The sequence below is a fragment of the Nannospalax galili genome, unplaced genomic scaffold (genome assembly GCF_000622305.1).
Source record: "Nannospalax galili isolate Female #2095 unplaced genomic scaffold, S.galili_v1.0 scaffold3, whole genome shotgun sequence".
In the NCBI taxonomy this organism is placed as follows: Eukaryota; Metazoa; Chordata; class Mammalia; order Rodentia; family Spalacidae; genus Nannospalax; species Nannospalax galili.
The window spans coordinates 5,877,979-5,902,653 of record NW_008351466.1 but is presented as its reverse complement, the minus strand read 5'-3'; the positions used below and the strand labels follow the sequence as shown (position 1 = coordinate 5,902,653).

The 24,675-nt window shown below is 36.2% G+C and overlaps 1 protein-coding gene across 5 annotated transcripts in view; it reads left to right on the top strand.

Moving 5' to 3' along the window:
• Diaph2 (diaphanous related formin 2) overlaps positions 1-24,675 on the top strand; it is an 835,758-nt gene that overhangs the window by 394,495 nt on the left and 416,588 nt on the right. For all 5 annotated transcript variants that reach the window (XM_029553627.1, XM_029553629.1, XM_029553628.1 and 2 more), the window contains one exon: positions 13,433-13,672. In XM_029553627.1, coding sequence (XP_029409487.1) covers positions 13,433-13,672 — 240 coding nt within the window. The remainder of the gene's footprint in view (positions 1-13,432; positions 13,673-24,675) is intronic.

Here is a 24,675-nt window from a genome sequence, read left to right as displayed (position 1 = left end):
TTTTTTTTTTTCTGAAAAAAAAATCTGGCTTAATAATTTTGAGATCAAGTAAAAGAAAATTCACCATGAGTCATCCACAAGTCCCTGTATTTATATTCCTGTTCATTTCATTAACATCTTTTAATCATCCATTCTCATGACGAGAATGTTTATTTCCATCAGCTTTTGCAATAAAACTAAGTAAATAAAACCTCTTAAATATTGAATCTTCACAGTAGGTCTGTGCTTGTCAATCAATTTTGTAATTGACTGCTTTTCATTAAATTTAAATACTAAAAAAAAAATCACCCTCTTGTTTTCCCTTATTTGTTGCTAATCCCTGATGGAATAGCATAACATCACAATAGATATAATAGTCATTCATAACCTCATATGGCTATTTTTACAAGAATGTTTTTTTTTAATTCTTCTTTAACTTCTCAGTGTGATTCTTCTGAATTTCCAGTGTCTTTTGGGGCAGACATTGTTATTGTCTACTGTTCCAGACTAAAGATGAAGGAATGTTTCTCAATGCATAATTTCAATATATCACTATCTTTGGGGAAATATTCTCTATCAGCACATCATTATTTTTCTGATGTAGGGCCGGTTTTTTTCAATACTCTATTTTAAAGCTTCAATTCACAGATTAACTGGCCCTCATTTCTCATGACATCTAATGTGCAAACATTTTCCAATTACTCCATGTACCAGGTATGCTTATATTGATTATTTTTTCCAAGTACTGGATGTAGTACAGGGAGTCCAACAATGGGCAGGAGACTCCCTATGCTTGAAGAAGTTATTGTCTATTAGAAGATAAGAAGCCTATTCATTTAATTCAGAATCCCAAATGTCTCTGCTTCATTTTTATGATTCTATACAGAATTTTTCTCCATCATTGACTCTTAGTCTCACTTGCATTGAAAGTTCTGCCTACTGTGTAACATAAATCCATAGTTCAATGTGACTAAAGTCATTGTCTTTGTTATGACAAAAGACCCAAAATTGTTTTGTATCATTATTAGTACCTCGTAATGAATATTTGGTGAAATAGTTATAATGAATTCTTAATATTTATATATTGAATGAGCTAAAACTTCAGTTATGGGATATATGTTAGAAATGCAAAAAGAAACGTGATGTAAATAACCATAAAGTTCACATGGCCCCCTCTCCATTCCTACATAATTGTTAGCAGGGCTACCTCTTCTCTTCGTCTGTGGATTCTTCTGGTGGCTTAGTATTAGATCAATATTCACCAGCTTTATAGACATGAAGTATATGCAATTCATATTATATAAACAAAACTGTGCCTAAATTCTTTGGGGAAATAACCCACTTGTAGAGCTCTCATGAAAGCTGTCAATGCACTTTTTCTTTTAATACACTGCAGATCAGCTAAAGGAATGAGAGAGACTTGATTTGATTTGATAGACAAGTACCTTCCAACACAAAAAATCTCCTACATAATACAACGCCCTGGTCACCATCCCACATACTTCAAGGAATGAATTATAAAACAAAGGGTGCCAGTCAACTAAAATGCTACAAGGGACCACCACCACAACAACAAAAATAAAACCCCCCAAAACAACAACAAAAAAAAAACCTATACATTTCAGCAGAGTTTCTGTTTCATTTACTTGTATCACGTAGGTGCACTCAAGTGCCTTTATAAGACATGAGCCTTTTAATAGTTGTATATGTGTCTGGGGATATAGCTCAGAGCATCCTATTATTTTTGAACTTGGTTATTCATGCTGTTTCTTTGCGTAGCAAAACCCTATGTCCTAGTTTGTTTCTCCATTGCTGTGACAAAATATTCTGACCAATACCAACCTGGGGAAGAAAGGGTTTATTTGGCTTTTATCTCCCGGGTCTTGTTCATCAGGAAGCCCAGGGTAAGAACACAGTGCAGGAACCTGCAGGCAGGAGTTGAAGCATATGCCATGGAGGAAAGCTGCTTACTGGCTTGCTACCCTGACCCCTGCTCAGCTTGCTTTCTTATGCAACACAGGCCCACTGGCTCAGGGATGGCACCACGCACAGTGGGCTGGGCCCTCCTACATCACTCAATAATTAGGAAGATGTCCCACAGACATGGCCACAGGCCAATCCTATGGAGGCAATTCCCCAATTTGGGCTCCCTCAACACAGGTGTGTGAAATTGACACTAAAGCTATCTAACACAATTGACCCCTTGTCAACTTGACACACAAACATATCAATATTATATAACCTTTCCAATTCTTATCCCCAAAATACAATGTTAACATTAATATCACAACATAAGACAGTACAAACTTAGAAGCACCACAGTTCTTAAAATATCCAAACACTTAAAAGTCTATCGTCTCTTTTAAAAGTCTCTTAATTAGGGGCTCCTGTAAAATCCAAAACAAGTACTGTCTTATTTCAAAGGGAAAAATCAGGCACACCTAAGCAAAACCTAAGTCCAGCAAAGTGTCTCAAGGCTGGATATCTGGGATTCACTCACGATCTTCTGAGCTCCAAAGGGTTCTGGCAGCTACACCTCTGACTTGGCCATCCACAGCAAACCCAGCTTGTTTCAAAGACTCAGGCCGGCTGCATTCCACAACTGTTGTTGCCCTTGATGGTTGTGGCATAGTCCTGGCATCGCCAAAAGGTTGGAGTCTCCACTGAAACTGAGGCTACACCTTCCCCAATGGCCACTTCTCGCCTTGTGAGGTTCAAAGCTTCAGATTCTCTCCATGACCCCTTCAGTCCTGGGGTTTTCACTGCAACTGAAGTTGCACTTTCATCTATGGCCTTTCCTGGCCTCTGCATGCCAAGTCTCAGCTGCTCTCTGTGACCCCTTCATGCTTTCAACACCAGAACCATGCAGGGGAGTCTTACACATTACCAAGTCCTGCTTTCAGCTAAAGATGGAGGCTCAGGTCCCCTCTTGACCATAGCTTCTGTGTGCTGACCCTGAGGAAATACCTCCCAGAAGATTTCACCGCAGTGATGCTGGTCTCTTGTTACTTACAGCTGATTTTTTCAGCCCAGGTAACTAGCATCAATTGTCCCAGTAAAGCAAAGGTTTTACTTCAGGTTCTGGTCTCTTCTTAATCACAACTGATTCTTCAGCCCCGGTCAACCAGAACCCACAGATTCTCAGTTCAAAATATCACACAAACAGCCCTGATAGCCTCTGCTTCTCTTTGAAACTTCACAAGCCACGCCTCCATTGTCCACAACTCTTTCAGCATAACTGTACCAAGCGCCACAGCAGCAAACTCTGAGCGCTCAATGGCTTTTCTAGCCCAAATTTCTAAACGCTTCCACAATAATCCAATGTCAGTTCTATCACAGCATTGCCCGACTCTCTGGTACCAATTTCTGTCTTATTTTTTTTCTCCATTGCTGTGACAAAATACTCTGACCAATACCAACCTGGGGAGGAAAGCTTTTATTTCGCTTACGTCTCCTTGGTCAAGTTCATCAGGGAGCCCAAGGTAGGAACTCAGGGCAGGAACCTGGAGGCAGGAGCTGACGCACAGGCCATGGAGGAACGCTGCTTCCTGGTTTGCTCCCCTGACCCCTGCTCAGCTTGCTTTCTTTTATTTCTTTTCTTTTTTAAAAAATAAATAATTTATTGAGAATTTCCTACATGCATATAAGGTGTTTTGATCAAATCCATGCCCACTCCCTCCCATCCAACTCCTCCCATATCTCCCCATAATTTTTTTTTTGATAACTTCATGTACTCTTTCTTCTTCCTGATATTTTTATGGGGCTTTTGGCTATTCTAACATTACCCCCTCTGAAGAGATAACCCTAAAATCTTTTGAGGATTAGATAAAAGCTCCCAAATATTTTCAACATTTTGGGCCTTTGGACTAGAGTATGTTACTAAGAGGCCCAAAGACTTTGTGACTTTTAGCCAAGAAACTGGCTACTTTTCCTTGGCACCTTTTTAACCTAACTGCCTAGCCAAGTCCTACCTCCTGTTTTTGTCACACCATTCTCTGAAGAGGTTACCCAAATTGCCAATAGGGAATTGGAATGCAGAGCACTCTGGCTTCTTCCATGCTGAACAGGAATACAGGGGGTCTATCAGTGGGTCTATCTAAAAGACCCCAAATTGCATAACTCTTATCTCTAGGGGGAAAAGAAAGTGCTTGACTTGTGACTAGGACATGTGAAGGAGAAGTAAAGGGAAGAATAATTAGCATTACAAGTTCTAGACAGGGAACTAGAAAAAAGTCAGAACAGGGCAATTTTCAAATGTTCATATGAGAGTCCACTGGAATTTCTTGGCAAGGGCTTCCAAAAGCATCCCTCTATTGGGTTCCTCCTCATTTTTCTTTTGTCTTCCAAGCCTGGACACTAAGAGTGATGGAGTCAAGATTTACTTTCAGGTATTTCGATAGCACCATGTGTAGGCAGGATCCAGGCACTCTCAGGCAGTCCCCTGCATTCTCAGGCCCTCTGCCAGAGGGAGACAAGGGGGAGGCCAGAATCCCTCACTTTCTCTCAGCTTGCATTCTATGCAACACCTTCTAGGCCCACCTGCTCAGGGGTGGCATCACCCACAGTGGGCTGGGCCCTACCACATTACTCAACAATCAACAAAATGCCCCATAGACATGGCCACAGGCCAGAACTATGGAGGAAATTCCCCAGCTGGAGCTCCCTCAATCGAGGTGTGTCAAGTTGACACTAAATCTGTCCAGCAAACCCTCTAATGGCAGTTCAGCTATTATCTATCTATATACACTGATCTAACCATAAATGTTCACACGTAGAATTGAGACAATTCTGTTGATGTGAGTGGACTCAGTAATTGGTAGTTTTTGTTATGAGGTAACCCCAAAGAGCTTCACTTCCTCTTTCATCTCTATTATTTTTTCAAGAATACTGTATTAATTACTTTTCTGTTACTGTGATGACCAAGGCAACTTATAGAAGGAATAGTTTATTGGGCTTACAGATTCAGAAGGATAAGAGTCCATCATGGTAGGGGAGCTATGAGAGCAGGCAGCTGGAGGAGAAACAGCTCACAGTTTCAAGCATGTGTATGAAGCAGAGAGAGAGAGACATACTGGGAGCGGGAGGAGCCCATATACTCTCAAGTCCTTCCTCCAGTGATGTACTTCCTCTAGCAAGGCCAAACTCCTAAACCTCTAGAAACAGCACCACCAAGTATGGACAAAGTTTTCAGATACTTGTAACCTGTGTGGGAGACCTCATTCAAACTACATTGTTCCATTATTTGTCCCCCATAGCTTCATGGCCATATCAACTTAAAAAGTCCCCATAGTCCTTAACAGTCTCAAATTATTCAAAAGTCCAGAGTCCAAAGTCTCTTCTGAAGGTCAAGGCAATCCCTCAACTGCAAAACCCTGCAAAATCAAAAGATAGATTACATACTTTCTATATACAATGGAAGAGAACATGCGTTCCCATTCCAAAAAGAATGAATGAGGGCATAGTGAGGAAATATTGTACCAAATCAAGGCCAAAAATCAGCACGGCAAACACCAAATCCTGCATCTATTTTTGATGCCTGGGACTTCATTTCCAAAGGATTGAGATGACTCAGCCCCTCCAGCTTTACTTGCCTGCAGCATACATCTCTCTCTCTTGGGCTGGTAACACTCCCTGTATGAGGTTCTCCTTGGCAGATGTCTCACATTTCTGTTATCTCCAATACCTTGGGATCTCCACTAAAAATCAGCTTGACTATCACAGCGTCACACAATGACCTCTCAGGGACTCTTGGCCTGTCAGGGCCTTCTTTACTCGGGGACTTCCCTATCATATGCTGTCTGGACTCAGTGGCTCTCTGAAACCATGGAGGGAGAATCAGTGTCTTCCTCAGTCTTGCGTCTTTCATGCATCTAAAGCCAACACCACATAAATGAAATCACCAAGTTCCCTTGTCTGTTCTGGAAGGACATTGGCCCATTTTATCTATTTTATCAGCAGCTTTTTGTGTGTTAAAATTTAGAAAACTCCTTAGGCTTTTTTTCTTTCACAGGGTAGAAGCTTACCTTGCTGGAAGTATGCCTAAGCTTCACCTTCTCTATAATCACTTGCTTTTTTTTTTTTTAAACATTTTCAATTATAAGATTTCTAACAGTAAATGTATATCATGGATAAAAAATGGCTAAATGGAGCACATCAGGATATTTTTTATCTGCCCAGTGAAGAATAGATTACATTCTTCTCTGAGCACTAGAAACACATTGCTTCATTGTGGATAAGAGAAAATGTCCCTGATGATTGAGAGATATATTAATGATCATATACTTTTCTTACAAGGAATTTCTAAGGATAAACAAAAAAGTAAGAAGAGCTCTTGTTTCACTGGACTTGCATGATGTCATTTGATATGACAAAACTGTTTCACAGAACATCTAATTTATATCCTACTGCAAAATGCATAAACAATGTAATGAATGAATTTTTCTGATGAAGAAATAAAAAGTGAGAAACATTAGATAACGTCCGATAGGCCATATACCTAGAAATTGTCAGAATCAGAGTTCAGGCTTATGTGATTATATTTGTTTAACTTAAAAGTTCCTATTTCTCAGGGCTGAGGAGATGGCTCAGTGGTTAAGAGCACTGGCTGCTCTTGCAGAGGACCCAGGTTTGATTTCCAGCAGCCACATAGTGGCTAACAACTATCTGTAACTCCAGTTCCAGGGGATACAACTCCCTCTTCTGACCTCTGCAGGCATTGCATGGCTTGGATACAGTAATGCATATGCAGGAAATGCACTCATACACATAAAATAGCAAATAATAAAAAATAATATTTTAATTTCCTATTTCTTTCATGGAAACTTACATTATGGATCTGGAAAATATAGAGGTTGACGTCTATCTTTTTCCATGGATTATGAAAAGAGCACTCTTGAACTCTAGGCTGAAAATAACTTATATGGGGTGCTTAATATGCATTACATTTGGCTCTGTTTAGTATTGTTAAGATAGCCCACCTAGTAGCAAATGACACTGCAGAAGATCACATTTCCTTCTTCACAGTGACTTGTTCTATTCTCTTGTTTTTTAACTATGTTTTCCAGACAGAATCTCATGTAGTCAGGGTTGGCCATGAATTTGTTATGGAGCTGAAAATGATCTTGAACTTCTGATCCTTCTGCTTCCACCTCCCAATTGCTGGGATTAGAGCCATGTGCCACCATCTCTGGCTTACATCGCCTATGCATCTCCTTTTTTTTTTTTTTAAATGAGATTTATTTATATTTTATATGTATAAGTGTTTTGCCTTCATGTATGTCATCATACCACACACATACAATGCACACAGAGGCCAGAAATAGGAGTTGGATCCCCTGGAACTCGAGGTACTGACAGTCGTTATCTCCATGAGGGTCCTGGGAACCAAACCCAGGTCCAGAAGAGTCCTTAACCAGTGAGTCATCTCCCCAGCCCCCATGAATCTTAATTTACTATTGGCTCTGATTTGTACAAATGAATATATTCACTTATTTTACAATCATTGAATTGTAATCACCTATCATGCATCACGTGTCGTGTATCAAACCTTATTGCACATGGTGAGTGAATGAACAAAATTTTGCCAGATCAAAGGGTAGTTAGGACTCAACTGCAACTTAAAACTTCTTCCTGAAGTCAGACTGCCTAATGATAGATTAACACCCAATACTAACGATTCTTCAAATTTTCATCCATTTTTACTTTTGTTTAGTATAAAAATCTGTGTCTCTTGGAAGAAGATCTAGAAAACGATTTTTCAGCTGTGAAGTGCTGTTAATATCAGTTATCAAATATTTGAATGTCTAATGTATGTGAGACCGTGTGCCAGAGTCTTCTCAATGTCCAGTCTTTTCCTCTTTTCTAAGACATTTTTTTCTGCATACTTTCCTTCCTGATAACTTTCTCTCTTGTAGCATTTTCAAGCTTTTCTCAAATTCATCAGTTTCAATACGATTCTTCTCTTAAGCGCTACTTTAAAAATTCACCAGATAATTTATTGTCAAAACCTCAATACATCAAGAAATCTATATTATTTCTTAGCTATAGTCATATCATTTTATCATCAATGAGAGTCGTTAGAGGGAAAATTGATAGAGGGATCAGTTAAGATGTTTAAATATATATTTGAGTAATATGAACAACTATAAAGTATATACAAATTGAATTTGAATCTTAAACATGCAAAATTAGGGACAATTTAAAGAAGTTGTTATACTTAAAATATTGACAGAGATTGATATTATGTATTATTGTACTACTGATGTTGATTATTGGAATATTTTTCCAATATTGAGAATATTGAGCAGAAGCTAATAATGTCTTTGTTAATAAAAAGTTGCAGTATCAGCATCTAAGTGAAAGGCCAACCAAATTCACTTAAATGATAATTCAAAATTCAGAGTAACAAGTGAACAATATTTTAAAAATATTTTTAGATTATGAGCTAGTGCATTTCTACAAATTTGAAACTTAGATAAGAAAAGGAAGCATTCTGTACGTATCATTTATTTGGCTCTTTTCTGATCATCATAGCAAGACTGATTTGCAGTCACTTTTTTGTCTTTGTGTTTGGTAACTGATGTTCAAAAATTAGACAAGCTATCTTCACAGTCAGAAATAGGCATGTTTGACTGAAGTTGCTGCTAAGCTCTCTGTTACCTGCCTCTGCTGCTTTTCTTAGTCCTTAATTATGTTCCTAGAGTATAGAGCATAGATCAGAGGAAGGACATTCCTTTCCCTTCAGCCTCTGAACCAAAACAAGGAACCTAACAACAAGGCCAAATCAGCACCTCCTTCAACTTTTCTTAATGCCAATATTGTTCTCACTTAGAACCAACATAAAGCCATCTTTGACTTTGTTCTGCCATACCTTCTTAGTTGCTAAAAGCCACTGATCCTTTCTTTATTCTATTGATTCACTTTTTCCTTTCTATTTCCAATATTCTACATCATTACTCATTTCTTAGACCATTTTGTACCTTATTGATTGTCTCCATGCAACTCATCTCTCATTCATCCTATCATAGTTACTGATCTTAATAAGACGGGAGAGGCAACGTAGCATAATGGTTGCTGTTCTAGTTTGTTTCTTCATTGCTGTGACAAAACAGTCTGTTCAATATCAACTTGGGGAGGAAAGGTTGTATTTGGTTTATGTCTTCAGGATCACAATTCATCAGGGAGTCCAAAGTAGGAAGTTAGGGCAGGAACCTGGAGGCAGGAGCTGAAACAAAGGTCATGGAGGAATGCTACTTACTGGCCTGCTCCCCTGGCCCATGCTCAGCCTGCTTTCTTAACAATACAGAACAACCTGACCAGCCGTGGCACCACCCATAGTGAACTAGACTCTCCCATATCACTCACAAATCAAAATCAAGAAAATACCCCAAAGACGTGGCTACAGGCCAGTCCAATGGACACAATTCTCCATTTGAGACTCCCTCTACCCAGGCATGTCAAGTTAGCAATTAAAGCTGTCCAGCACAGTTGCAGAGTCATGGTAAAAGCCTTTTCCTAGGATGTTTTTGAGAATTAAATCCTTTAAGCAGAAAAATTCCAGACAGAAAGTACTCCGTAAATATTATTGGCTTTATTTTTGCAACTATTCTTATTAAAATATACTTTTGCTTCTATGATTTCAGCTGAAGCTGATATTAAAAAGCAGAAAGAACCAAACTCATACTCTGAGCTTGTAGGCCAAGTATTGAAATACTTTTGAGACAGGATTAAAAAATATAAATGCACATATGTGTTATTAGTATCAAAGCAACAATTTATACCAGACTGATGGCACCTTGGGAAACTGATCCCCTAGAAGCTCTTTCCAAACTAATAAGGCAGATACATGGTGAATAAAAGCTGATCAGAGGTCCTCTGTTTCTTTTTCCAGCAACAGCAGTATGATTATTAATATTCTTTGTCAACTAGACTAAATTTACAATTACCAGAGGGTTTCAACTGAGAAGGGAGACCTACCCTGAATGCTGGAGACATCACCACTTTGGCTATGGTTCTGGACTAATTAAATGGGGGAAAGGGAGACATTCAGGTACACACAGCATTCCTCTATTTCTACTTCCTCACTGAATACAGTGTGACCAGCCACTTTCTGTTTCCATGACTACGCTTTCCCTGCCTTGATGAAGTGTATTCTCAAACTTTGTGCCAAAATGCACCTTTCTCCCTTAAGTCGCTTTTTTGTCTCTGGTATTTGATCATAGAAACAAGAAAAACAATATAGTATGCTATTCCATAAATAAATGATCATTTAAAACATCTAGAATGCTAGATATGGCCAGTTTTCACTAAGAGGAAATGAGAAATGTAGCATGGATAGGTCTGTAGATGGATGAAAACTGATGTCGAATAATACATATAGTATCGTACACATGTATGCATAAAGGCATCTTTGGAGACACAGACTTTGATATGCTTAGCTTCCAGTTTCATATGCTTTACATGAAATCTTTGCCCACCTAGAACCATCTGTTTGTTTTATTGCCAGGTGTAGTTCTCAAGTGTCTGTTATGAGTTTCAGGCTAACTTGTTAACTTTTGATAATGGGGGTATGTTTTGTACTTGTTCTGTGAGTAGTGAAGAAACGTGTGGACAGTTTTGTGCACTTTAAGCAAAATAGTCTAAAGTGATGACAGCTATGTAAACACAGTTTCAAGGCAATATTTCCAGCATTCATGCATTCAAATATATGCCTGTAAAAAGCATGAAAACATAAAGAATTCATAGAAGTTAAATTTTTACATTTGCAGGCTGGAGAGATGGCTCAGCGGCTTTTCTTGCCAAGGACCCAGGTTCAATTCCCACCACCCACATGGTGGCTAACTACTGTTCATAATTCCAGTTCCAGGGGAATCCTGATACCCTCTTTTGACCTCCGTGCTGGCATTGTATGTCACGGGTGCACTTACACACATGCACGCAGTGTACAAATACACATTAAAAAATGTTTATAAAAATTTCACATTTGGAGAGCCAGGTGCCTATTGTTAATAGGCAAATTATTCTCAAAGGAGACTCAGAAGACTGCCTTGCTTCTATATTATAGCAGGGATAGTTTTTACCCAATATTTTATTTGTTGCTTTTGAAGGTATATTAGTTACTTTTTTCAAAAACGTGGCAAAATACATGACAAAATTGATTTAAGGGAGGCAAGAGTTGTTTTGGCTTACAGTTACAAGTTCCAGTCCATCATGGAAGGGAAGGAATGACAGAGCACCTCAGTTCATGATAGTGGAAATATGTGTCAAGAACTGATCACAACCCAATAATTGAACAAACAAGAGTGGAACAGAAACCAGAGGCCCTGTTTAACCTTCTAAGGCCTGTACCCATTGACTCACTTCCACTAGTTCAGCACTACTTCTGCAAGGTCCATACCTTTGCAAAATAAAGCCACCAGCTAGAGACCAAGTGCTCAGATACTAATCATATGGGGTATACCAGGAGATTTAACAGAAACGTACTTTGTGGTTTAAACCTTTTGGGCCAGGTGTGGTGGCACATGTCTGTAATCTCAGCTTTCAGAATGCTGAGGCAGAAGAATCACCATAAAATGCCAATCTTGGATACACAGTGAGGCCACATTTAAAACAAAATGACTTTCATTGATGTTTTCAAATTAATTTCATATTAGTTCAGATATCTCAGTGCCTAGTCTGTGCTCAGCATTTGTGTTTTGAAAAATAGGCTTCACATGAAGAATGAAATATAATTAGCATGGTTAACCATTTCTTTCCATTTTGTGCATATATGTCCATGTGTGTCCAGACTCTATCCACCTCTTTCTCAGATTTCACTTGGTAAATAAAAACTAATTAAATTATTTTGGACTTATAGGAAATTAAAATCTAAAAAAATCATTTTAACAAGTAATTAAACCAAATAACAAGTAATTAAAACCAAAGTTGAATTGCTTGAGGAAAAAAAACATAAAATATTTGAAAATAATGTGTTTGAAAGTCTTTGTGATTTTAGAAATATTTAATTAGTTAGCATCAGCATCTGTAAAGAAGATGAAATTCTTTAGAGCATATTTAAACATTCAATATAAGTTATGAGTAGGAATCATGAGTTTTAAAATTATTAAATATAGCTGGGCGTGGTGACACATATGTTTAATCCCAGCACTTGGGAGACAGAGGCAGGCTGATTTCTAGGCCATCCTGGTCAAAATAGCAAGTTTCCAGCTACCTGAGGCTATAAGGAGACCCTGTCTCAAAAAACAAAAACAAAATAAAAAACACAAAACCAACAAACTCAAAATTGTTTTAAAAAAAATAGTCATGGTTAATCCTGTGAAAGACCACAGCAATAGACAATTCTTTACAAACGTCGTAGTTCTCATGTGAACCCAGAGTTTCAGTCCTCTCCCATGAACCTGGTGTTTTGGTCCCCTCCTGTGAACCTGGGTCCATGACCCCCTCCTGTGAGGTAGAGTGAACCATATTTTCACATTCCACTGGTTGTAGGCTGATGGTGGAGCCGAGTAGAGCATGAAGGACTTCCTGATGTTGGGAAGCAGTGTCAGTCTTCTCTGAGTGACTACATTCCCTAGAGACCTCTCCCCTGAGGTCCAAGGTTGTGCATGGCAAAGACTTTGGCTCTTATAATGTTGTCTCGGGGAAGGCCTCTGATATTTGCAGCTTCTTTTCTTGGGAGGATAGATTCTCTGGAAAGGGCCTCCCAAATCCGGTGACCCAGATGTGGTTCTCAATCTACACAGTCCTTGATGTTGTACCTCTACAGAAAGTACTTTAATAGCTAATCTGTTATAATCCTCAATTTTAAAATATGTAATTATATTTCTACAATACAAATTTGAATTCTCTATGTCTAACATAATTTTAAGTACTGTTTACTGACAAAACTCTGCTACCAAACTTCAACAATAATGTGAAATTTGTCACTGTTCCTGTAATGTGAGTTTGTCTTTCACACTCTTTCCAAATTTTCCAAACTGTACAAAGTTTTTCAGTGCAATCATGCTACTTCTTTCAAAAAGCAATGCTAATAAAATATTTTTAAGTTAAAAAAAAGTCATAATTTTTGGTCATCAATACATCTTTTATCTGTGGTCCAACTATTCAATGTCACGTGTATATATTGCCACAGTTCACCTCAGGCAAATTTTGGCAATTTGTATATTACTGATGACTAAATATTTTGGAATTATCATATAGCAACTGTTCAGCTTCAGTAGTATTTTATTAATGTTATAATAAAACTTCATTTTTAACAAAACTGACTAGATTCTGATTTTTAAAACTTTGCCCAAAATTCATTTGGAAAGTTTAAAAAAAAATAATATATTCTAAAACTCAGAGAGAATTTCCTTTATGTCTAAATTTGTGCTATTGTCCATGAATTTATCCTCATGATAGAGAGGAAATAACATATTTTAAATGCATGTACTCATAAAGGTTCCTTATCTTACAGATCAGCACAGTGAAAATGTTACGGCCTCGCCTCAATAGCATCCTTTTCAAGCTCACCTTTGAAGAACACATAAACAACATCAAACCAAGCATCATAGCAGTAACTCTTGCTTGTGAAGAACTGAAGAAAAGTGAAAGCTTTAACAGACTTTTAGAGTTAGTTCTTTTGGTTGGCAACTACATGAACTCTGGCTCAAGAAATGCCCAGTCTTTGGGTTTTAAGATCAACTTCCTTTGTAAGGTAAGATGACATTTTTATAAGTGTCAATTTATAACAGTAATCTTCTGGTATGTGAGCTGGTTTAATCTAAACAGCAATAATACATCACCCACAAAATCACATGCATTAAGAGTGAATTTGATGGTATGTAAAATGTATCTCAACTGAAGGAAATATATTTTAATCTTTTTGCAATGAAATACAAAAGACAATGAATTCTTTGGGGGTACACTGCTTACCTCTTTCAGATTAAATCTTACTGGAGATTATAGACCATACAAAATTTGTCTTCATAAAATAGACAGAACTTTTATTCCATTCTTTTTTATTTATTTTAGGTCCCTCCAAAAAGTATTTTAGGAGCTAAATGGTATGAGGAAAAGAACCAGAAATTTCTCTTTGAATATGCTTTTTTTATCCTACTCTATGAAAATAATGATCTTTATTGTGCAGGTAGTGCTGTGTTACTAAGCTCACGTCCTGCCACTAAGCTCTGATTATTGAGTGAATTGCCTAGAAACATTAAAAATGAAATAATAATAATCTTACTGTTTTTATTAGACAACATTCAAGTATTATTTTTTGAGAATTAATGATTAAGGAAAGGGTACAAAGAAACAGATGTCCCAAACTGTATATGGCTGCTAATAATATTGGTCAAATCACCTTATTTAAGGATACAATTTGTCTGCTACAGAAAAAAACTAAACAGATTCTGAGGTAAGGACCTTTAAGGAGGTTGGAGATAAAATAAATCAGAAAAGAAGTAATCTTTCTTTGACATCTCTCCATATTTTCTTTCTTTTTTTATATCTGAAAACAGTGCAGAATTTTGGTTATTTATAGAAGTATATTATAACAAGAATTTGAAATCTAGGACTGAACATGAACTTCGGTATTATTCATACATAAATATGCACAAGTTACATATCCATGAAGTAGCATTTTAATGTTTGTAAAACTATTTGATTGTGATAATTGTACCACACAGAAATATAAGAAACAACATATATAGATAATATATGAAATGGAATTTGAACTATCTTTTTACCCCTGATATTTCTTTGAGATACTTCTTTGAAAAACAACAAAATATTGACTAGATCATTTGCAAATGCCTGATTTTGTAAAAAACTAGGTTTTTTTTCCTGTTTCTTTGTTTAATCTCTTTTGCCTGAGTGTTTATAGGTGTCTGAGCACTGACCAAATGACACAGATTTCTCATTAAACTTGTTTTATTTTAATGGTTCTCAAAATTCTTTGATAGATTTTTGGTCAATTTGTTACTTTAGCTCAGTGCAAGGAAGAATGCCAGTCTCATCTCACTAACCATTGGATGTAGAGAATGGTGAGTGTCTGAGCTGTGCCCAATGCCATGATCAACCCCTACCAGCCAGCTCCTCCTCCAGGTTACTTCATGGCAGCTATCCCACAGACTCAGAACTGTGCTGCATAGTCTCCTCCTAGCCAAATTACTCAACTAAGACCAAGTCCTCCTTGGACTGCTCAGGGTGCCAGACCTCACTCATACAAAATGTGCCTGGTGCTATCTGCCCAGCTGCTCCTAGACCACCATTTAGCACTATGAGATCAGCTTCCTCACAGGTTCCATGATTCTTATCAACACAGTGCGTTGCTAACACATCAACACAGATGCTGGATCCACGTCCTACAGCAGCTGCTGCTGCACCTACTCATGCTGTCCCCAGTGTAAATACGCTGCGGAAGTCCCCAATCCCGAGCAGTATCTTAATAATGCACAGCCAGAAGTTACCATGCAACAGCCTGCTGTTCATGTACAAGGTGAAGAACCTTTAACTGCTTCTATATTGGCATTTGCCTTCTCTCAAGAGCAAAAGCAAATGTTGGGGAAACAGCTCTTTCCTCTTATGCGAGCCATGCACCCTACTCTTGCTGGTAAAATCCCTGGTATGCTGCTGGAGATTGATGACTCAGAATTATTTCACACACCTGAGTCTCCAGAGTCTCCCCGTTCGAAGGTTGATGGAGCTGTAGCCATGCTACAAGCCCACCAAGCTAAAGAGGCTGCCCAGAAAGCGGTTAACAGTGTCACTGATGTTCCAGCTGTTTACATTTATCAGGGACCATGAAAAGAAACTTGTGCTTCACCAAAGAAAAATATCTCAATATCGAAAAATTTAACCACCATGAAAAAAAATTGCAAAATATAAAATAAATTTAAAAAGGAAAGAAAACTCCACCTTATGTATTGAGCAAATGCTCTGTCAAGCAAACAGTGCTAGTCCTAGATTACTTGATTTAAAACAGCAAAAATACAAAAAAAATAGTAAAAAATAAAAACAAATTGATGTTTTATAGACCCTGGGAAAAGAATTTTCAGCAAAGTACAAATATGTAAAACATTCTTTTATTTAATTTTATAATTCTTTACAGTTGAATAACTTAGGACGTAGGTTCTATTTTAAGTATCAGAACTGGTAAATGAGTAAGGAAATTTAATTTGCATTAAAACATTCTTGCTTCAATAAAAATTCCTTAAATAGCAAAAAAAGGTAAAAGTGCTGGTTTTTAAAACTAATAACTTAAAACTACCACACACAAAATATGAACTACAAAACATTCTACTTTACTTCTGAAGGTTTTATAATGAATTGTTATCATTAACCAGTCTTTTACTATTAAACTTAAATAGCTAATTGTGACAGACAACTCTGAGACTATTCTTCTACCACTGATTATTTTTTCCCTCTTCTTGTGATGGTGGAGAACACATTACATCATTAGATAATACCAAGAAGAATAAGGCAAGACTTGTAATTAATTAGAATAAATCACAGTTAAATTTATAAGCTCAAACTATTTGTCCCTATTCATTGGATAATATACTATGTATCCCATCCTAATAAAATCATCTCTTACTAAGATGCTATTGGGTTAGTGTATGTTATATGTGTACAGGCTGTGAATCTATACTATTTTGGGTTGGTGATTTTTCAAATATACATTAAGAAAATATCATAAATTTATATTAAAATCTATTTCACATTTAATCCATGTGGAAATATGTTAAACAAACTAAACTTAATTTGAAGTAGCTTAATATCACCCTATTTAAATTAACTACATGAACTGATTACCTAGAAGCAAGAATGAGTAACACATTTATACACAGGAACAAAAGAGTATATTAATATCCAGAAGGATTTTATATTATGACTTATATTTTGGAGAGAGCTTTCTTCCTGTCATCTACCTGTCAAATAAAAGTTTTCCATGTAGTACTGATCTGACATCTATCACTAGAGGTATGCTCAAAGGATTCAGCACAAAGAATTTTGCCAACTTCAAATAAAATAAAAAATTGTCTTGTGGGAAATACTATCATGTAGTAATAGGTGTTCTAAAAGAGAAAGAAGTGAAGGCTTTATAATATCCCCCCACACACTTTTCAGTTGGATTTTTATCTTCTGGGAAATACTTAGGGAGAAATACATGTCATTAATAAAGAGAAATATCATACACATGCATAGTATTCCCATAATGTGTAGAAATAAAAGGATGTTCCTGGAATACAAAGGATTCTGAATAGTTGTAAATGTCTAAAATGACAGAAATTTACTGAAGTGCATAAAAATAGTTACCTTAGGTCTGTAATCTGTTCAAAATGGTATTAAATACTGCTGGTGTTTGATTAGCTAAAAATGCTGTTACATTTCACATATAAAAGACTGCTTAGATGATTTTTCTTAGGGATTTTTTTTCCTTAATTTGAAGAAGGAATTCCTCATGTAGAATACTGAGTATGCTTCAAAAACGATAACATTTCTTCACCTAAATTTTTTCTAACGATGAATCCCTTTATGATTTTAAAAGTGTAATCAACTACATTTCACACAAAACTTTAAAATACATTAAAATGTTCACCTGGTGGAAAAGGTGGCATAATGTAAGTAGTTAAACCATATCAAGGGTTTTTTATAGTATGTAATATAAAAATTTAGATGGTCATAATTGGCAATGATGATACTTTGGATGAAAAGGAACACAGATATGTTAAGCAGAATGTCAAATAAAGGGTATGATGGCTACTAGCACTACCTCCCATCACCACAAAATGCTTTGTAAATTTCAGTCATGAATTATCACTTTTGAGTACCAGACCAGTGTGCTGAAATTAATAAAAGCCATTTCAGTGAAGATGAGTTCCCACTGTTAGGTTTTCCTGAACTCTACGATTGAAACTCTAACCATTGTCCTGAAGACTCTGATTAAGATTCTAACCAACTGTAATGCTGCATTTCAGAAATATTTGTTAGTTTTGTTTTCAGTCTTATGATATCATGTTTAATCTGCATAAAACCAAAATATTTTAAAACACCAAGTACCCCCGTACACTAATCTTCATGGGTGTATCAGATAAGGATTTTTATTAGGTTGCAGCAGAAAGTAACTGCCTTATTCAAGAGGAAAAAAAAATGTAATTTGTTGGAAGGATATGAGATAGCTCAACCAGAAGCTGGAGAAAAGCTCAAGAAGGTGGTCATTAACAGAACAGCTTCTGTGTTCGCTTAGAAAACTCAGGCAGCATGAACTAATGGAAAGTCTTTTAAGGACATTCCTTTTTGGAATGTATTGTCTTTAACCTTTTTTTCTCTCTCTATCTCTTTTGCTTCATTCTGCTATATTTGATTCTGACTCTCAGTAAAAGTTGATTAACACTAGTGTGGATTTTAGAACCATACCTTGTTCAAGGGGACAGCATAGAACCTTGATCAACAGTGTTACCCAGACTATGTTTAACAGCACCTTGGTCATGACCTACTAAAGGATTATCATTATTAAATACAGGAATGTCATGATTAAGGGAAGATGAAGAGATGTCATAAATCACAAAGACAACATAGAATGCATTCTCTGCACATCTGAGTCTTTAAAAGAGTGCAGAAGAGGTCTGTCTCTGCTGTGTGGAGTCTGGGACTTCCTTCTCTCTAGGAATAGCAGTTTTATTTGGAGCTGTTTCCAGGCTTCTACCATTGCTATGGAACCATCAGAAATGTTTAACCCAACCTGGAGCCCAGGGTCTTTTCTGATATCCTATGAAGAAAATTCGCTTAAAGATTCAGGCTCACATCCAGAAATGCTAGTAAGGGACCTTCGCAAGTTGACCCTCAACCCTACTGCCAAATTTCCTTACGCTCCACCAGAGGATCATCCTCGGGTCTAGCACCAAAAGGAAAGAGTGGTTCAGGAGGGTAGAGATGACTTTCCCAAGTGGAGAGGGGTCTGGACAATATTGTCAGTGCAGAAAGACCCAAAGGCAAAAATGAAAAGACTGATCCTGATTGAAAAAAACTAAGAAGGACTGCTCTCAAGGGAAGTGAGCCATTCAAATGCACCTGCACCTTCTGTGCATATCAGGGATGGGATCCTTCTGAGAATGCTAAACTGGGATATGATTAGTGACAAAAAGTCGATTTAAGCCTAAATCTAACACTGTTCTTAGTCCTGGTAATGTTATGCAGCTGGTGAGAAAACTATAAGCGATTAGACTTTACAGCAACCATTTGAGTAATCTGTATGTACCTCAAGATGATTGAAAAGTTATACATGAGTTCCACGATGTATTTATTTCTCCTGTTTTCTTTGGTGCTGGGGGTCTCTTCCAAACTTGCCAGCAGTAACCTATCAGGAGTGTATGTAGTTTGAATGCATGGGAATGACTTCATGATACCTTTATTTTGATTTTACTCAAAGAAGCCCCAGTGACTCTCAATAACTTGAAAGAATGTGAATAGAATTTCAAATAACTTTGTTAGAAAGTTATAGAATAGATCATTAAATATTCTGGTTTTCAGAAATTTGCAATAAAAGTAAATTTTAATTGTTAGTGAAAAAAAGAGTACAGCAGATATACTAAAGCTCAGGAAGCTTTTGGTATAGCAAAATATCCATTAAATACATACATTTTTATATTATGAGACATTTTGCTATGAGACATCGCTAGGTATACTATCAATGGATTAAAAACTTTAATAGATATTGAGAGTAGCAAGTAAGAGGAGGAGGGAATTTTTAGTGTTAACTGACTCTAGAAAAACTGAAAAATTAGTATCTTGAAGGATAAATTGGATTTTAGGACATATGAAGATAAGAGGCCATATCCTTACAGGAGGGGAGAACACTGTGGGCTTAGAACCTACATTGTAGTTTTCACATTTGTAGTTACCAGCCAAATATTCATGGCTAAGAAGACTCTCTGAACTTCAATTTCTTTGTCTATAGATGAGGAAGTGTACTGATCCTTCTATACTTTATAAGGTTGTTTTCAAGTCCAATAAAATGATTATGTTAGTGTACACTGATAAATTTTAATGTTGAACAAATGGTAGTTGTTCTTTTTAATGACAACACCAACTAGGAATAACTCTTCTGTTAATGTCAGTATTTTTAGCTTTATCCAAAATATTCACCCCATAGACGTTGTAAGAGAAAAGGGAGGTAAAATAGTTTTAACCATATTGTAAAATGGAAGACTACTTAACATTAAATATGATTCCTAATTTTACCAGAAAACAACTGTTGTATATGGTAGTAAAATTTGGAAGTAATCTAGAATATAGTCTATAGGAAACCATAATTCATCTAAGAAGTGATATGTAAGTTCTCCAAAATTTTATAACATCTCATCATGTTTATTCAAAATAGTATGGATTATATGAAAGAAAGTTCGAATTTTTTGCATAAAATGATGTCTAATGCAGCCTCTTCCGTCTGTAATAAAGCAAAAAGCCTGGTGCTCAAAGAGGTGAAACACTTAGGACAGACTGTTTGGTCATTTCAGAACACCATGAGAGAAAACTACAGGGTGGGAGGTTTGAGCAGTGGAAAATTGCTTTCTTACATTTTCAGAGACTGTAATTCTAAGATCAAGGTGGTTGTCGGCTTCTGTTAAGGCTTCCTTCCTTAGGTTGTGGATAACCACTCTCACTATGTCCCTGTGTAGGGGCTATTTTGATTTTCTGTCTCCTCTTGCTACATTCTGAACTCATCGAATTCGATATTTCTTGTTATTTTCAACATATTAGGGTCCTTATTTAAGTGACAGACTTTTGTGCCTCACAGTTGGGAGGCATATTTTTAGTGAAAAAATTATTGACTTCATAGTTATATTTTTCATGTTTTTTTAAAAAGCATATAATAAATCACACTCTCTCCAATAGTTGAAAGTTAACTACCAATGTTGTTTAAATGTTCATCCGTGGGATTAGTTAAATAAATGTCAGTAAATCCACAAAATTTAAAATAATTATATTAAACAATAGAAATCAGAGGCAGCAAGCTACCTTTATACACATGTTAATAAATACATTAATGTGTGATCATTAATTCTAAACCAGACATATTTTGGAAAATACCCACTATTGAATATACTGAATTACAACCTTGTAAAGCTCAATAAATCTTGGTAAACTGGCCATGTATTTGGCTACCTTTAAGAATTTAGAGAGTGCTGTCATTGTGTAAAGAATGATAAATGTTTTTAACCCCACTTTAAAAATTTGAAAACTACAACCCAGTGAGTTTACAGATTCTTTTTCCAAGATTGGAATCTTATTAAGTGTATAAACTAAGATTTAAATAGCATTTAGAATTTGTCCTTTTTATGTTAATTAAGTTGGAAATCAACATAGGCATATAAATTGAAAGTTTTTCTTCCTTTAATGTATTCTGAAGTATTCAAGCAGTAGAACCCCCACATTTGAAACAAAATAACACCTAATAATATAAATAACTATTACTTCATGATGTATAGGCTCTCAATACATATCGGCTTCATGGAGACAATGTCAACCATGAGTTAGTCAGTCTTCATGTTGAAAATGAGGTTCTGCTCTGGAGAGTGATGGGTATGAGAATATTCAATGAAAATGGCAGAGTAAGTTCCAACTTCTACAACTGAAACAAATATTTCCATGGATTATAGTACTTTTAGTATTTGCATTGAGTTTTTCGCCTCAATGAAATGTGATTTCATTTCCTCTCAGTAATTAGCGTTATTTGTATTTGAAGGAAGTTTGTTTGCCAGTTTTCTGAGAAATACATTGTATTAGCATATAATTGACCTTCAAAAATAAAATCTATGGATGGAAGGTGGGATGCTAGACCATGTATGGAAAGGGAAGAAATGTTAGATTGTCTGTCTAGATCCTTTATCCCTGTCAGTGCTTTATATTCTCTCCTTCCTGTATAGTTCTTTCCAGCAAAGAGTTTTCATTTGGTGGTCCACTCAAATTCTCTGGTTCGTAAGCAATGATATATTTGATGCTACAGCAAAATGGAAGGGAACTCATTCATGGCAAATTACATTTTAACATGTCAGCATATAATGACACACTGTACAGTGTATTCATAATTCATGACCAGTGGACAAAAACATTTCAATTTAAGGTTTTGTCCACACTTCATTATATTAGCTTCAAGCAAGAACATTTGCCAGTTTAGAAATCAGAAATAACTAAGCACCATAGAAGGGCACAAGTACAGTGTGTCGGCCTCAACTTTAAACAGTTTTATTTGTTCAGCTTATGTGGCATTTGACTTCTGTTTACATACATTATTTATAATTACATTAGCCTTATTGAGCTGTCGTCATTGAGAACCACTGAATGCATTCTTGAACACAAGATGGATATTACACTGTTGTCTTACTATGTGTGGCGACATTCTAAACCCAGTAAATTGTGTCATGGGCTTTGTTTCCTATAGTTCTTCATGTAAACCTTCACACCAAAATTTGAAATTAGAGAACATCAAACATTAATATTATTATATTAGTTAATTTTCTTTCCTGTGATACAACACCATGACCAAGAAAACTTATGAAAGGAAGAGTTTATTTGGCTTATGATTCCAAGCGGGTAAAAGGCCATAATGATGGGGAAGGCATTTTGGCAAAAGTTGGCTGAAGCAGAAAGCCAAGTGATCACGTGCTCAAGCAGGCACAAGGAGCAGATAGTCACTGGAAATCTGGTAAAATTTAAGAACTCTCAAAGCTGGCCCCCAGTGTTGTACTTCTTCCAGCAAGGCCAAGCTTCCTAAAGCATTGTAAAACAGCGCCACCAACTGGGCACAAAATGTCCAAATACTTGGAGCCTATGGTGGACATTCTCATTCAAACCACCATAATTACTTATGTTAATCAATCTAGAATTGTTTAAATTAATAGAAAGTTAAATTTAGTTTTTTAATAAAGTCACTCTTACTCAGGTCTTTTTATTTCCCTGTTACTTATTATATATCCTAAAACACATGATGTTGAATTGTGCATATGGACTTGTGCACATTGGCCAAATGGAATTAGCAAAAGTCATCTCATTTCTCCACTGATCAAGACATTTGGATACTATCTCAAAAATCTAATCCAAAGTCCTCAACTCTAATTCTCTTCATATCACTTAAAATCTAAATGAAATAAAAGGGTCACTTCTTCTGAATTTATACTTAAAAAAAATACAGGCCAAAGCTAAAAATAAATGATCATGGCTTTTTATTTATTATGTGTTTTGGTTTATTTAAATGCAGTACTATGCAATTTGATGATTGTTCTTCAGTTACAATAACTTTTTTCTCATTTCTGAGCTATAAAGTAAACAATTTCCTTATGTATTATAATGTTGCTATACAGAATGACTCTTTAAACAGAAAGATAACATGATGGGGCTTCTGTCTTCGATTTTATGAGTTATTTCTAAAATGGTAATCTCAGTTTTTCCAAATGGGTAAACATTTGTCTAAATTTTGGGTTATGTGGTGAGGCACAGCATTTTCTTACTCTCTTAGCCCGTATTTAGTAATTGCAATGGGCCAGGACTGCTGCTGAAGGCCTGTAATCCTAGCTACTTGGAAAGCCTGAGCTACAGGGCAAATTCAAGTCCACCTGGACAATTTAGGGAGAACTTGCCATCAAATAAAAAATAATGTAGGAACTGGGTGTGGTAGCTCATATTGTAATCCCAACACATGGGAGGCTGAGGCAGAAGGATTGTGTAGGTCACTTAATTCTAACCTGGGTTGTAGAGTGAGACATAGTTTCATAAAACAGAGAGAGGGAGTAAGGGGGCGATACATCATAATACAACCTGGGTTATGATTCCGTGATAGACTGCTTGCCCAAAATTTGTGTTAGTCCTTGAATGCAATTCCCATTGCCACTGAAGACAAATTTTCTTTTTTAAACAGTATTTTATATATAGCAGTATAATTTACAGATCAAATAACACTATGGCAGAATAATTTGTATAATTTTAAACAGAAGGAAAAGGGAGAACTTTCAAGTTACAAACCTTTACCTCCAGAGCATTTTTTTAAAATCTCATGTCTAAATCCTCACTACAACGAAATGTACTCAGTGACTAGTCATAAGAGTAATTTTCTGCTAAGCATATCATAGCCGGAGTAAAATTGCAAAATAGTATTAGGCACAAGAATTAGCAAAGTTTGTTTATGTACTTCAAATTGCTATAGTTAAGAAGGTGTGTGCCTCTCTGAATATCTTTTTGAAGTCTTGAATTTTCATCAAAAATGAAAAAAAATAACTTATTCCTTAATTCTCCTTTCCTTTTAAAAATAGTTCTCATAAGCTTATTTGAGGATTCTTCTCTACCCTGAAACATTCATTGATTTATATTCATTGGTGCAAATTAATCAGCTAATACTTTAAATGTAGCACTTGTTTGTTTCCTCTGAATTTGATTGCATCTTTTTAGCTTATTACATTTACAACATATAGCTTAAGTTGTATGAAAACTCCCCAGTCTTCAGTTTATTAAATTCTCTAGAGAGCAGTACTTTATAAATGGAATTTATCTAATGCAGACTTGTTTGGTATTCTTTGTTAATGCTGGCTATTTTTAAAACTCATTTTTTTCAATATGTTTTCTCTGTTACATATGTTTAAAAAATTCTGTCCCCTCTCCAGACATACACTTAACTGTGAAGATTAGTAGTATGAAACCTGTGCTGTTATCTCTGATTTTGATATA